At 26.9% G+C, this 16,812-nt stretch overlaps 1 protein-coding gene across 2 annotated transcripts in view; it reads right to left on the bottom strand.

The window, feature by feature from the left end:
* Positions 1 to 284: 284 nt before the first annotated feature.
* Positions 285 to 16,812, bottom strand: part of LOC117173366 — a 21,015-nt gene continuing 4,487 nt past the window's right edge. Inside the window, exons 1-2 of one of the 2 annotated variants that reach the window (XM_033361885.1) lie at positions 5,942 to 6,017; positions 285 to 1,297 (exon numbers count right to left, since the gene is read on the bottom strand). In XM_033361885.1, the coding sequence (XP_033217776.1) occupies positions 493 to 1,230 (738 nt within the window). In that variant the 5' untranslated portion in view covers positions 1,231 to 1,297; positions 5,942 to 6,017 and the 3' untranslated portion in view covers positions 285 to 492. Of the gene's footprint in view, positions 1,298 to 5,941; positions 6,018 to 16,812 lie in introns of those variants that run through there. The other variant, XM_033361884.1, reaches the window with a different exon arrangement.

Raw genomic sequence — 16,812 nt, 5'->3', positions numbered from 1 at the left:
AATTCAGCCTTCTCCCGTTTCTGTATCACTTTTATTTGTATCACACATTAAACATGTACGAATCAGCTGTTCTGCTGGAGCACAACTTAGAAGGAAGGTAATCAAAAGGTAAAGGACACCAGCTCCTAGGTGGCGCATGTCCAAAAGGAAAACAGTGCGCCGGGAGTCCGTCTGGACCCCACCTGGTGAACGGAGGGTTAATTCATTAAAGCTAATTTCGGTTACATCAGTATATTTGGTACAACATTGTTCTATCTTTCTAAAAACACATGAAGGGTCACAAATTTAAATGGATGTTTTCGATTATGTCTGTTTATTTAGTACAATACTGTACAATGTTTCACTTGTATATAGTGTAAGTGGCAGGTAGAAATATGAACAACGCCCTTTCAAAGATATATATTGTTTATCGCTAAAATATGTACATCGAAGAACAAAACCCAATTTTTACATAAAATCATGCAAATATTGTATCACACAGGAGAATGAGAGTCAGCCCTTTTTCCCACTTTTCGAATGAACCCCCGACAAGTATTTGATTTCGGCCATTGAGATCACTTTACAAATCTCCATTTTAATTTCCGCTTGAACTTGGGTCGGCAAATTGAGAACAGTTTTCGCCATGCTCTCAAAAAATAGTTCCACACTGTTCTTCGGCGTCCGATTTTGTAATTTTCCATTTCGCAAGTCGCTCTTCGTCGCCAAACTTCCGGTGTTGGTTTTGCCAACTACATTCACGCCATTCGTCACTTTGGAATAGTTCATTCCCTTCGCGGGACTCGTGACAAAAGTTTCCTGTCCTTTAGTTTCCTTCCGGACAACAGTGGGGGCCGCAACGATAAATCCGGGGGCCGGATTGAAGTTCACGATGGATGGCAGACTTTGTAATTTGTTCGCTTTGGGGGGACTCTGGTAGGGTTTGGGTCTGATGGGTCGATATTTGGGACGTAACTTGAGTTCGCCCTGGGTATCGTAATTTGTTTTTTGTATATTTTTTAGGAGAGAAGACTGTGAAGGTGATTTATCTTTGGAGCGTTTTTGTTTCTTTTGGGAATTGAGGATTGGCACTGGTTGATACTCCTCGGCTTCCTGGATCGCTTCCATGTCGAGATCGAGGTACTCAACCGTCCCTTCGTCAAGTTGTTCATCCTGGGAGTCGGACTTCATGAAAGCATCAGCGCCTTCTTCGTAGTTTTCTTCGCCAGTCAGGTTCTCTTCGAGTTCGTCCATCTTAATGGATTTTACGTCTACGATTTTATAATTATCTTTCAACTCGTTATGGATTTCGTCATCAAATCTGGAAAAGATCAATTAAAAGTAATTTATTTTAAGCTTTCTCATCCCGAATAGCTGGATGAAAATCTAAAATTTGTCTCAAAATAATTTCCCTGAAGGAATGATTTTCGTAAATAGAGGGTTTTATTAAGCCTCCCGGTAACAACCAGTTGATTGGGTCGTATAGATTGGCATTATGAAAAACGGACAATTAAATCCCCTTAAATGCGTACCAACTGCATTTTTGTCTGAATGGCAATTAAATCTCATTGACCGGCATTGGTTCTAATCAATATTTCGTCGACAGGATTAAATGGCATTGACACGGCTCGATACTTGGTTCGTGAAAGGCATTGCATGTCATTCAATTTGGCGGTTCGCCGAGTATCAATGAATGGCATTAAATGGCATAAACTCATAGGCATTACAAGCAAATCACTGTAATGCCTTAAAATGTATACGCATTGAAAATTATTGAAACGAAACGAGTTTTATACAGTAAAGCGCTTTGAATGGCATTTCCGATAAAAATGCAATTTGTACGCATTTAAAAACATTGGAATTACCATTTTTTAATGCCAGTCTATGCGTACCAAACAACTCTTTCTTACAATTTTACGTCTCCCTTAACCTTTTTTCAATTATTTGACAATATATCTTTTAAAAGAAAACCCAAATTAATATGTTTAATAAATCAGGGATCACAAAGATTTGGCAATTAAATTTTCCGGAAAGTAGAGAAACAAATAGGCGCGCGGTTATTATTTTGTTTCATGCTATTTTTAAATTAAAATATAAAATTAAATAATATTAACTGACATAAAGTTTTTGTATTTCAAAGCATCCATTACCTAAAATAATAGAAAATGACAATAATTTTTAAAACTGATGAAAATTGATATCTTAACTTCGAATTTATTATAATATACTTATATAATATTTTTGTATAGCTAATCAAACCGTTGGATTTTTGTGAAAGAATACTAATATGTGAGATAAAACCGAACATAACCTAATTTTTTTTTTAAATTGTAAGTTTAATTTTTGAAGTCAAATGATTTTTAATCAAATAGATTTAATGCTTTCACGATAATTCATTTTGATGAAAAGATATATTTCGGGTTCCAATCGTTTACAAAAAAAATACGAATTTTGCCGGCGTTTTGTGAACATTGTAAATATCCATTAAAGAATCTATTAAAACCGAACTCACCGATTCAGTGCATCCTACTTAGTTGGTCGATTAAAATGTTTACAAACCTATAGACCGCAATTCGGGTGAATCCGCATTCTTAAATGTACGGATTCAAAAAAAATTTTATTGAATGAATTCTTTTTTCTTGGGTATATACGACTAATTTGAAAAGCTAACAATTACATTTATAAAAATAATGAAAAAGTTAATAATAAAAACCTGTACAGATCCACCGTATCGATAAAGTTGTTAAATTAATGTTAAAAGGTGCCCAAACATTCTAGTCTAACAAGTGTAAATGTATTAAAAAACGCTAAATGTGAAAATAAGCGGAGCACCTGGATCGACCCTGATCCAAGAATAGCTCTTAAAAAGCTAAAACATAGCACTTTAGCAGTTATTATACATAATATTATACTGTGTACATTTTCAGTCCACTTTTGAATCCGTTAGCAAATCACGATTTACGTCTAATACGCCAAGGGAGGATGGACTACCATCACCGTTGATGCTACTCAAAGGATCGTAAAGAAAAGAATGATTAGTGACGGGCTTAAAAGTAAAGTGATATATCTGTACATTATTGTAATAGACAATTAATACACTTGTTGTACTCCAATGGTAACAATGGGGTGCACCTTTTCCAAAACAGGTAGTATGTGATGGGTCAGTCGCTCTGATCACGGCAGTGATAATAAGTGTTTTTACTGGGGGACTGACAATCGATGATTACAAGGAATCGTATGAAAAAGAGGTACACTGTTGTTACGTTAGAATCAACGTTGCTCATTTTTTGAATTTATATCCAAAGTATTTAAAAATCACTAAAACACGACAGAAAAATCGTGTATTTTATAAAGCAGCGGCAGTGAGGAGCGACTAGAGATGGAAAACTTGTTCATTAAAGAGGATGACTAAACTTTGTCGAGCCAGCTGAATAATTATTAGTGAAAGATTGCCCATGCCTTAAATAAAAAAGTGAAGGATTTAGCTAAAGAGAAGGTTGGCGAGCATAACAGTGCGTACTATCTACTGAAATTAGCAGAAAAGTTGGTACGCGACATGAAAGCTTTTGTTTCGTGGGGCTACATATGCAGAAACAAATTTAATAAAGAAAGAATCCCTGCATCGAGAGTGGTAGTTAAATTCAAATTTAAAAATATAAAGAAAAAATTCTTGGACTTTGCTTTACTTCTCATAAGAGCAGGCGAAGCGGTTTTGTCGCTGGCTCAAATATACATAAAAGAAAGCGCAATTATATACATCGTGAAGAACAGTAAAATACATAAAGAAAAGGCGATTGACTTAGCTGAGCCCATCGTTGAAGTTGCAACTCTTCAATTTTAAGATAGCAAAAAGAGGGCATCTAATGAAAACCTTTCTTTTTGCGGCATGTGTATCCAGTTTATTTCCTGTTATGATTCTTAACACCTTATCATTCACAATTTGATGAAATCTGCATTATTCATGAGTACATACTATTTTTACTGTTTACAGATGAAGAGATGCAATACGTAACAGGAAAAAATTTGGGCCGATCATGCAAAACTCAAATCGATCCAAAAGCAGAATTGTGTAAATGTTGCCATAAGATTGGAAGTGTTTCTGCAATATGAATGTCAAGGGAGTTTGATCCCTGGATAGGCTTTGCCAGTAAATAAGAGAAAATAATCAAGAAGGAAGTCTCAAATCCGAAATATGAACCAGTAAAACTGTCGAAATATCTAGATAACAATCCCGATACATTAGATGCACTAAGATTTGATGGTCGAAAAAAGTTCCTATAATAGTGAATGGAAATGATGAATTATAACGAGTATGGACTTCGTAATACTGCTGAAAGGTATATATAATCTGACAAATACCTGTGCAATGGACTCCCTCACAGGCGATGGTCGTTTTAGAGAATGATCGACCACCAATCCGTAAAATAATGAAACAGTTCGAGGCAAAGATAACCATGTTTGGGTTGGTGATCGGGATAATGAGTATCAAAACTGGCGTTAGAAAATATGCGTATCAAAGGCGAGGACATATTCTGAAGCACATTATGGAAAATCTGGACTGCAATACAATAAAAAAAGCTAAAACGCCTGAAGATGGAATGAACCTATTTCAAATTCATGACTGAATAAATGCAAAAAATGTTGCCGAAATCCTTCTTACCGATTATTCATCAATTGTGCAGTCTTTCAAATGCACCAACGGTTGTACTCTGAAAAACAGGAAGTTGACAGCCATGCTTTGCAACTATGAAAGCTTCTTCCGACAAAATTTCGGAAAAGCTATTTTCAAAGGGAAAATAATTCCATGCAAGAAGGAAACCTGCCAGGGTTTTATGAAGAAAACTTTTACTGCTAGTAGTAATTACATTCCTACTTGCATTGAAAGAAATTTTTTTAATGGATAATAATTCTAGATTATAACAAAGTTCGTGTAATTTTAGGTCTATTCGCTTTCAGAGAAGTTGATGTGTTAAGGCAAGGGGACAAAAATAGAGCACCGTGAGCTCAACTCAAAGATATTCCAAAGAGTTTTCCTGACTGTAACGACCACACAGTCAACTACGAGGGGTTTTCAAAAAGTAAGTTTCCCTAGTCTGCCGCTTTGCCCCAGCGCCATCTAGTGAGCTGGGACCGAACATAGTTTTAGTTTAGGATATACCGATAGGAGCGGAACCGGTCTTAGCTGCCGAAAAAAATTTTTTCATCAGTACCGGTTCGCAAACCATGGAGCTACCTGTGAAAAACGTGTCCACTTGTGAGTTGCGTGCAGTTATTCGCTTTTTAACCGCAAAAGGGCTTAATGGCAACGAAATTCACACTGAATTAGTGCATATTTATGGTGACAATTGCATGAGTGTGCAAATGGCGCGTCGGTGGCGTACATATTTTCTCGAGGGACGCGGAGAAGTTCATGATGAGCAGCGTGCAGGCAGGCCAAAAACCGCCATTACAGTGTGAATTTTGTTGCCATTAAACCCTTTTGCAGTTAAAAAGCGAATAACTCCACGCAACTCACAAGTGGACACGTTTTTCACAGGTAGCTTCATGTTTTCCGAGCCGGTACTGATGAAAAAAATTTTTTCGGCAGCTAAGACCGGTTCCGCTCTTATCGGTATATCCTAAACAAAAACTATTTTCGGTCCCAGCTCGTTAGATGGCGCTGGGGCAAAATGTCAGACTAGGGAAACTTACTTTTTGAACACCCCTCGTACAATTTGATGGAAGCAATTCGTTTTATCGGTTGTCCTGGAGAAGAAGGGAATCGTTTGGATAATTACACAGCCATCTATCTGAGACAAAATAGGTGGCTGGAACCTACACAAGAACAACAGTAAACAGAATGCACCAGTGCCCTCGAGTAGCGAACTATGGTCAGAATCGACGAGAAGCATTCCACGAATTGTAGGCTAGGCGAGGTTGAGTGCGGACGATTTTCATTTGATCGCGGTCTACCTGGTTGACTTACCCTCCCCACTCGACTTCTCCTCACGTCGCTGACTGAGCGCCAGTACTGTGTCGAGCCTTGCCAGCGAGGGGCCACTCAATAAAGTGTATAGTGGAATATTTTGGGAAAGAGCTTGTCCATCAAACTTAATCAGAACAGTTTTCAAGGGGACGAGATTACTTTCTCATCTTTGGTTTAAAATTCAACTACTAAGTTAAATGTTTGAACCGATTTGTTAAAAAAAATAATTTTTTGGTATAAAATTAATCTTGTTAGTTGAAAATTTCACTGTACTTTTTTAGATTAAACTATTTTATTAAAAATTCAGTTTTTGTGTTGAAGCTTCATTAGTTCAGTTAAAAATTAATCTTGTTGTTGGAAAAATTAATTTTTTGGTTGAAAATTATTTTTTTATTAAAAACTAACCTTTTCAATGATATTTTGACTATTTAATTTTTTTTTTGAAATTCACATGCTTTAATTGAAAATTCAACTACTTGATTGAATACTTAACCATACTCTTAAAAAAATATTTTTGGTCGGAGATTCATTTCTTTGGTTGAAAATTTATCTATGCTTAATTGAAAATTAAACCACCTTCCTCTTTTTTAGTAGAAAATTAATTTTTTTGGTTGAAAGTCCATCCTTTTGATTGAAAAATCACTATACCTGATAGAAAGTTCAACCGCTCGAATAAAAATGCATTTTTTTAATAAACATTTATCATTTCAATTTAAAATTCGTTTCACGTTATAAATAATATGATACCCACAATAATTTTATTCAAAATCATTGATTAACTAATTGTTCCCTTATTTATTGGCTTAAAGTTGATCCACTTTATTAAAAAATTCATGTTGTTTATTGATACTTCATTTTTTAAATTGAAAATTCATCTATTTTGTGAAAAGGTGAACTATTTTGATAATACAGGGTGGCCGTTTTAATCTACGAAATAAATTCTCGGTCATTTCCCGGTTAGCCAACATTTTTTTACGGTCAACGAAATTAAAAAAATGGAACATTAAAGCTAAAAAATTTCAACTTTAGGTAATAAAAACTGAGATGCAAATGAAAGCACTCAAAGATTTTTCAATATAAAAAAATATAGATCCACGTTATCATTTTCAATGCTCTAAATTAAAAAATCAATCAATGAATTTTAAAATTTTCAAAATTATATAATTTTAAGGATATTTAAACTAGAAACATCAAATATTGAAAAATTGAAAAAATTTTAACTGAACACTTCTTAAATTAGAAATTCAATTATTCTCTTTGTAAATAGTTTAAACATACTTGGAAAGCTTCAACATTTTCTTTCAAAATCTTGAGAAATCTAGAAGTTGTTTTAAATTTGTTTTAAATTTAAAATTAATTTGGAAATTTTTTCAGAACTTCTAAATATCTGTCAAAATTAATTGATTTTTTCTACAATTTTCAGAAAATCCTGCAAATTTTAGAAATTCAAACTTAATGTAAAACTTGAAATGATAGCCTAATATAAAACAAAATGTGGATTTTCGCAGATTTAAAAAAAAAAAATTAGATTCTTTTCAAGAAAATAGAAATAATTTTTCATTTTTAAAAATTATTTTCAGAGAATATTTAAAAAGTTTTCCAAAGATTTAAAAAAAAATTTCAAAAAACATTCTAGAAGATTTTAAGAAAACTTTCTAAAATTTGCATGATAATTTTTAATCTGTTCAACATTCCTAAATATCTCTTAAAATTACTCAAATTTTTTCTGCAAATGTTCACTTGTAAATTATACATCAAAATTTAAAAATTTCACGTACAAATTAAGCATTTTTCAAATACAACAATTGAAATTGTAACGTTCAAAGTTTAAAAGCCCTTCGAAATTTTAACGACCCCAGTCTTTCTATGTCAAACAATTCAGTTCAAGATTCTTTAATTTTAAATATTTGATTTTAATTTACTTGTCTTAAGCAAAAATTCAAATATTGGTAAATATTCAATAATTAATCTTTTTTTTTTCATTAAAAATTCCAAATTGAATGGGTTAAAAATTGAGTATTTTAGACTAAAACAATATTTTAAATGTAATAAAATCCTTTAATTAAGAATATATTATTATGAAGTTATTTTTAAGTTGAAAATAGTTTATAAACTTTCAGTTACACCTTCACATTTGTTTAATGACTAAAACTTTCAAATTGAAACCGTTTAAGTTTTAACGTTAAAATCTGAAAATTCTTAAATTTTGAACTGATTTAAAATCGTTTTATCAAATTGTGTTTGTTCACTTTTTATTACTTAAAGTACAGATAAATTTTTAAAAAATGATTTATTTATTAAATAAAAATGTTTTTATTCCAAATTTTCAACATCAAAGTCTTTCATTTTTTATTTGTTCAAGTATTTTAGAAAGCATTTTAAAATTCTTTAAATTAAAAATGTAAGTTAAAAAATAAAAATTTTTAAAGTAAAAAAATTTTGAATTACCCATTGTAAGCTAAATAATAGCATAATTGAAAAACATAAAAATTCAACTAATCATTAAAAAAATGGTTGAAATCGAATGTGGACAGATTTTTCTTCCACAAATTTCAAAAATTCCCGATCAAAAAAAATTCTCTGTCATTTCCCGGTCTAAACAAATTCCTGGTTTCCCGGTCCAGTGGGAATTTTTTTTTTTAATCAATCTTTATAACTTAAAACTTAACAATTCAACTTTTGGTTGAAAATCGATTTTTTTAGTTGATAATGGATCTATTTTGTTGAAAAATCATCTTCTTGGTTGAAAATTTATCTTAATGATTAAAAAAATTAACTATAGCTGGTAGATAGTTGAACCACTTGATTAAAAATTCATTTTTTCATGAAAATTTATCATTTTAGTTGAAAATTCGTGTCATATTGTACTCAATGTGATACCCGCGCGTGTCCGAACGTGCTCGAACATAGCTGGAGGTCAGAGCGCGGTCACAAAAAAATCAATAACTTTTGAACTACTGCGAAATACACTGTTTTTTCACCAAAATTTTCGGAAGAGATTCTAGAATCTATTGAAACGTGGAAGAATTCATTTAAAGGCGGAGAAGTTTAATTAATTTTCAATTGTTTAAAACCAACGATTATTTAAACCATAATAAAATGTTTTTTATGACCGAAAATTGTTTCAGCGTAAAGTATACTTCGTAACCAAAATTTCCATAACTAAATTATTGAATTTCGATTAACCGTTCGCGAGTAATCCATTTTTGAAAAAAAAATGATCAAGAACTTTGATTGTTAATAACTTTTTTTTTAAATTTTGTTGCAAAAATATTTTAGGGGAATTATTTTTAATTAAAAGCGAATCGAAAACTGTATAAATTGATTGAAAATAGAACAATCGATTTAAAATTGGCACACTTGAGACATTTTAATCCTAATATCAATAATTGTTTAAAAATATTTTCATAAGATTTTTCAAGTATCAAAAATAAACTTTAATGTTTATTTAAAGTTTTGTTCTTTAGTCTATAAATGATGACCATAAAAATTTATTTAATAATTTTTTGTTAAAAATTGTCATTCTTTGATTTAAATATCTATATTTTTTTATAGAACATAAATTTTTTGTATAAAAATTAAATGTTTTGTGAAAAAATCGCCATAGTTTATTAAATCCAACTGTTTTTTTTTTTTAATAATTATTAAACAACATTGTTTTAAATCTTTTATTGTTGAAATATAAACTATTACATTTTTAATTGAAAATGCATGTTTTCATACTAAAAATTCAACATCTTGGTTGAATGCTGAACTGTTATACTTTACTAAATTTCATTTTTTATGGTTAATCGTTTATTATTTTAGTTAAAAAGTAACTCCTTTATTGAAAATTCAACTTATTGACTGTAAATGAACTTCTGTGTTGAAAATTGAAATTCTCCAGTTCAAAATTAAACAACTTGGTATAAAATTCAGCAAATTGTTTGAAAATTGAACTGTCATGTAGAAAGTTGTTTTTCTTTTTGTAGATCGAAAATTAATTGTCCTTAACCAAAATTTATCTTATCCATTTTTTGTTAAAAACTGAAATTTTTTGCTTTAAAAATCTGTCTTTTTTGACAGAAAATAATTCTAATTTCGGTGAAAATTCAATAATTCGGTTGAATGTTTATATATTTTTTATAAAAAAATCGTATTTTGTGATAGAAAATACATTTTGTTATAAAAATTAAGTATTTTGTTAAAAATTCGTCATTTTTTGTCAAATCCAACTGTTTTTAAAAATTATAAAACAAATTTTTTTCAATCTTTTATTGTTGAAATATAAACTTTTTTATTTTTGTTAAAAATTCTTTTTTTCGTGCTTTATTATGCTATATTAACTACTTTATTAAAATTTAATTTTGTATGGTTAACCATTCCTAATTTTAGTTGACAACTCCTTTCTTTCTTTGGTTAAACAATAATTTTTTAACTGAAAAACTAACTATTTTCTTAAAAATTCAACTGATTGGTTATAAACTCTCTAGGTAAAAATGCATCTTTTTAGTTGAAAATTTCAATATTTGATAGAAAATTTATCTTTTTTTGGAAAGTTCATGTTTTCGGCATAAAAATTCAACATCTTGGATGACATTTTTTTTCTTTATTGGCTAAAAAATCTTTCTTGGTTTAACAAGAAGCAAAAACGATTTATTCTCGGATTTATTAAATCAGGCATTGAATAGGAACTTTTTCCAGTTTAATTTTCAAGATATATGGTTGAAAATCAACTTTTTTGTTTTCTTTCTTAACTGAAAATTGAATTTTAAACTAAAAATATGAATTTTCAAATAAAATTATTAATATTTAACTGGAATACTTGAAATTTCAACCAAAAAGATGGAATTTTAAACAATCAGATTGATTTGAAAAAAGTGACTTTTCTATATAAAATAGACAAATTTTCAACAAAATGAATTTTTAACGGAGTGATTTAATTTTCAATTAAAAAAGACAAATTATCATTTCAATTGTCGAATTTTCAACTAGAAAAGATCAATTTTCAACCAAAAATGAAATAGTTAACATTTCAGTAAAAGAGATTAATTTTCATCCAAACTGATGAATTTTAAACTAAAAAATATGAATCTTCAACTAGAATATTAAAATTTTATACCTACTAAAAAGATTAATTTGTAAACATAAAGATTTATTTCCTATTATTTCCACAAAGTACATGTACACAATTTCTCAAACAAATAGTTTAATTTTTAAATAAAAAATATCGAGTTTCAATCAAATAGTTGAATTTTCATATAAAAAAGATAAATAAAAAGATAACAAACTAACAAAAAACGGATTTTCAGAAAAATCGTCGAATTTTCTATGGAATAAGTAAATTTTTAGTTAAAAAATTGATTTTTAAACGAGGAAATTAACTTTCAAAGTAAAAGATGATTTTCTACCAAAAAAGTGGATTTTTTAAATAAAAGACGTGAATTTTCAACGAAATAGTTAAATTTTAAAATAAAAGATCAATTTTAAAACAGAAATGGAATAGTTAAAATTGCAAAGAAATTAATTTTTAGCCAAACTGATGAATTTTAATCTAAAATTATGAATCTTTAAGTAGAATAGAATTTTTTACCTACAAAAAAAAATATTTTTAATCAAAAAGATCATTTTTTCTACGAAAAAGGCGAATTTTCCACAAAGTACATAAATTTTCAAACAAATCGTTAAATTTTTAAATAAAAAATAAGAATTTTCAACCAAAATCATCCATTAATCATCCATAAATCCATAAATCAACCATAAATCTAACTCTATGCACAAAAAAAACGGATTTTCAACGAAATCGTTGAATTTTCTATCGGAATATTAAAATTTGTATTTAAAAAAAAATATTTGTATTTAAAAAAAAAAAAAAAAATAGTGAAACTCTCAATAAAAAAGGCAAATTTTCAAACAAAATTTTGAATTTTTAACTAGAAAAAATCAATTTTAAAACAAAAACGGAATAGTTTAAATTTGAGCAAAAGAAATTAATTTCTAACCAAACTGATGCATTTTAATCTAAAATTATTAATCTTCAACTAGAATATTTGAATATTATACCTACCATAAAGATTAACTTGTAATCAAAAAGATCATTTTTCTACAAAAAAGGCGCATTTTCCACAAAATTGTTAAATTTTCATTTTAAAAAAAAGGAAATTTTCATACAACTTGTTGAATTTTTAATTAGAAAAGATCAGTTTTAAAACAAAAACGGAAAAGTTAAAATTTCAGGAAAAGAAATTAATTTCTAACCAAACTAATAAGTTTTAATCTAAAATTATTAATCTTCAACTAGAATATTTTAATTTTATACCTACCATAAAAATTAATTTTTAATCAAGGAGATACATTTTCTTAAAAAAAGGCGAAGTTTCCACGACGTTAAATTTTAAAATAAAAAATCAGAAATATCAACGAAATAGTTAAATTTTCATTCAAAAAAATATAAATTTTCAACAAAAAATAGAATAGTTGAATTTTCCGATATAAATTAATTCTTAAAATAAAAAACAGATTTCCATGAAAATCGTTCAATTTTCTATTGGAATAGTTCAATTTTTATTTTTAAAAAAATTATTTTTAACAAAGTAGTTATATTTACAACAAAAGAATGGATTTTTAAGTAAAACAATGATTCTTCAACTAGGGTACTTTAATTATTTACCTACCGAAAAAATTAATTTTTAATAAAAAAAGATACTTTTTCTACAAAAAACGCAAATGTTCCACAAAGTGCACAAATTTTCAAACAAATCGTTACATTTTTAAATCAAAAATAAGGTATTTCAAACAAATAGTAGAACTTTCATTCAAAAAAAGGTAAATTTTCAACAAAAAATGGAATAGTTGAATTTTCCGTTATAAATATAATTCTTAAAATTAAAAAAAAAACGGATTTTCAACAAAATCATTAAATTTTCTATTGGAATAGTTAAATTTTTATTTGAAAATTCGAGTTTCAACAAAGTGGTTACATTAAAAAAAAATAATTTTAAACTAAAGTGATAAATATTTAACTAGAATACTTGAATTTTTAAGCGAAAAGAAAAATGTTTAAACAAAGAGATTAACTTTCAAAGAAAAAGATAATTTTCTTCCAAAAAAAAGTCGTGGTTTTAACAAAATACGTTGGTTTTCAACAAAATAGTGAAATTCTCAATAAAAAAGGCAAATTTTCATACAACTTGTTGAATTTTGAACTAGACAAGATCAACTTTCAACCAACAATTAAATAGTTAATATTTCAGTAAAAGAAATTATTTAAGAACCACAATGTTAAATTTTAATCTAAAATTATGAACCTTCAACTTGAATAGAATTTTCTACCTACTTGCATTTTTAACCGAAAAGAAAATTTTTCAAATAAAGTGATTAACTTTCACAGAAAAATATAATTTTCTATAAAAAAAGGAAATTTTTAAAGAAAATACGTAAATTTTTCAACGACATAGTTGAATTTTGAGTGAAAAAAGAAAAATCTTATTAATCATAAAAATTTTGAAGTAGTTAAAATATCAGTAAAAGAAATTAATTTTCAACCAAAAATAGAATATTTCAATTTTTCATAATGAATCTAATTCTTAAAAAACAAAACAAAAAACGAATTTTCAGAAAAATCGTTAAATTTTCTATTGGAATAATTTAATTTTTAGTTTAAAAAAATGATGTTAAACAAAATAGTTCTTTTTCCAAAAAAAGATGAATTTTTAATTAAAATTATGAATCTTCAAACAACAAAATTAATTTTTAATAAAAGTGTTTAACTTTTAACAGCAAGTAGTTGAATTTTTAAGTAAAAAGATTAATTTTTAAATAAAACAATTAATCTTCAACTGAAATAGTTGAATTTTCAATTTAACTTGAAAATTAATTTTTATAAAAAAAGATAAATTGTCAACCGAAACTTAAAAAATTTATTTTTAAGTGAAAAAAATCAATTTTCAACAGAAATTCGAATATTCAAGTAAGAAATATGAGTTTTATAACTAAACATTTAATAACACAATTGTAGTGAAAGAAAAAACAAGTTTTTAATCAAATAGCTGATTTTTTAACAAAAGAAATTAATTTTGAATTACAATGATGTAATATCAAAAAAAGAATTAATTTTTAATAAAAGTTTAATTTTCAACCAGGTAATTTTATTTCTAACCTAATAGATTAATTTTAAATTAAAACGATAAATATTTAACAAGAATATTCAAATTTTTAACCGAAAATACATTTTTTTTATACAAGATTAACTTTTAAAGAAACAGATTATTTTCTAACAAAAAAGTCGATTTACTAAGAAAATACGTGACTTTTCAACGGAATAGTTGAATTTTTAATTAAAAAAGATAAATTATCATTCAAATTGTAGAACTTTGAAGTAGAAAAGAACTATTTTCAACCAAAAATGAAATACTAAAAATTTCAGTAAAAGAAATTAATTTTCCAACCAAAGTGATGAATTTTAATCTAAAACGATGACTCTTTAACTGAAAAAGTTGAATTTTATACCTACCAAAAAGATGAATTTTTAACCATAAATATTTATTTTCTACACAAAAGACGATTTTTCTACAAAGTTCACAAATTTACAAACAAATAGTTTAATTTTTAAATAAAAAATATCAAGTTTCAGCCAAACAGTTGAATTTTCATGGAAACAAGATAAATTTTCAACCAAAAATAGGATAGTTGAATTTTCCGTTATAATCTAATTCTTAACAAACAAACAAAAACGGATTTTCAGCAAAATCATTGAACTTTCGATGTAATAAATAGGTCAATGTTTAGTTTAAAATAATGATTTTAAAACAAGAAAATTAACTTTCCAAGGAAAAGATTACTTTCTACCAAAAAGTGGATTTTTTAACAAAATACGTGAATTTTCAACGAAATAGCTGAATTTTCAATTAAAAAAGACAAGCTTTCATACAAATTCTTGAATTTTGAACTGAAAAAAAATCGAATTAGAACAGAAAAATTTCAGTTAAAGAAATTAATTTGAACCTAACTGATGAATTTTATTCTAAAATTATGAAGCTTCAACTAAAATATTTTAATTTTATACTTACCAAAAAGATTATTTTTAATCAAAAAGATAATTTTTGTACAAAAAAGGCGAATTTTCCACAAAGTACACAAATTTTCAAACAAATCGTTACATTTTTAAATAAAAAAATAAAGTATTTCAAACAAATAGTGGAACTTTCATTAAAAAAAAAATTAATTTCCAACCAAAAAAGGAAAAGTTGAATTTTCCGTTATAAATATCATTCTTAAAATTAAAAATAAAAAAGGATTTTCAACAAAATCGTTAAATTTTCTTTTGTAACATTTAAATTTTTAGTTAAAAATCGATTTTCAACAAAATCATTACATTCATAAAAAAAGATGAATTTTAAACAAAAATGATAAATATTTAACAAGAATAATTGAACTTTTAACAGAAAAGCAAAATGTTTGAACAAACCAATTAACTTTTTTAAAAAAAAGATAATTTTATTCAAAAAAAGTTGATTTTTTAACAACATATGTGAACTTTCAACAAAATGATTAAATTCCCAATGAAAAGGGCAAATTTTCATACAAATGGTTGAGTTTTGAATTTGAAAAGATGAATTTAAAAAAAATAATTAAAATTGCAATCAAAAAACTTAATTTTTAACCAAACTGATGAAGTTTAATCTAAAATTATGAATCTTCAACTGGAATAGAATTTTTACCTAACAAAAAGATTAATTTTTAATCAAAAGGATAATTTTTCTACGGAAAAGACGGATTTTCTACAAGGCACATAAATTTTCAAACGAATCGTTAAATATTTGAATAAAAAATAAGAATTTTCAACCAAATAGTTTCATTTTTATGTTAAAAAGATAAATTTTCAAACAAAAATAGGATAATTGAATTTTTCGTTATAAATCTAATTCTTAAAATTAAAAAAAGTATATATTTTCAATAAAATCTTTAAACTTTCGATTGGAATAGTTAAATTTCTAGTTAAAAAATCGATTATCAATAAAGTAATTACATTTTTTTAAAGATGAATTTTAGACAAAAATGATAAATATTTGACTAGAATACTTGCATTTTTAACCGAAAAGGAACATTTTTAAACAAAGAGATTAACTTTCAAAGAAAATAATAATTTTCTTCCAAAAAGTAGACTTTTTAAACAACATACATGAATTTTCAACGAAATAGTTTAAGTGTTCATTAAAAAAAGGCAAATCATCATTCAAATTGTTTAATTTTGAATCATAAATATAAATTTTTTATCAAAAAGATCATTTTTTTTAGAAAAAAGCGAATTTTCTACAAAGTACACAAATTTTCAAACAAATCGTTAAATTTGTGAATAAAAAATCAGAATTTTCGTTATAAATCTAATTCTGAAATTTTGAATTCTTAGTTATAAATCTAATTCTGAATCTAAAAAAAAACGGATTTTCAACAAAATCGTAAAATTTTCTATTCGAATATTGAAATTTTTATTTAAAAAATCGATTTTCAACAAAGTAACTAAATTTGTAAGAAGAGGTGAATTTTAAGCTTAAATGATAAATATTTAACTAGAATACTTAAATTTTTAACCGAAAAGGAAAATTTCTTTAAAAAAAAAATAACCTTCAAAGGAAATAATAATTTTCTTCCAAAAAGTCGATTTTTTAACAAAATACCTGAATTTTCAACAAAATAGTTAAATTCTCAATAAAAAATGCAAATTTTCTTACAAACTGTTGAATTTTAAACTAGAAAAGATGAATTTAAAAAAATGGAATAGTTAAAATTGCAAAAAATTAATTTTTAACCAAACTGATGAATTTTAATCTAAAATCTTCAATTAGAATAGAATTTTTACCTAACAAAAAGATTATTTTTTAATCAAAAGGATC

Source organism: Belonocnema kinseyi, chromosome 5 (genome assembly GCF_010883055.1).
Source record: "Belonocnema kinseyi isolate 2016_QV_RU_SX_M_011 chromosome 5, B_treatae_v1, whole genome shotgun sequence".
In the NCBI taxonomy this organism is placed as follows: domain Eukaryota; kingdom Metazoa; phylum Arthropoda; class Insecta; order Hymenoptera; family Cynipidae; genus Belonocnema; species Belonocnema kinseyi.
Note: the sequence above shows the minus strand (reverse complement) of the source record. Positions and strands in the feature narration are given on the sequence as shown.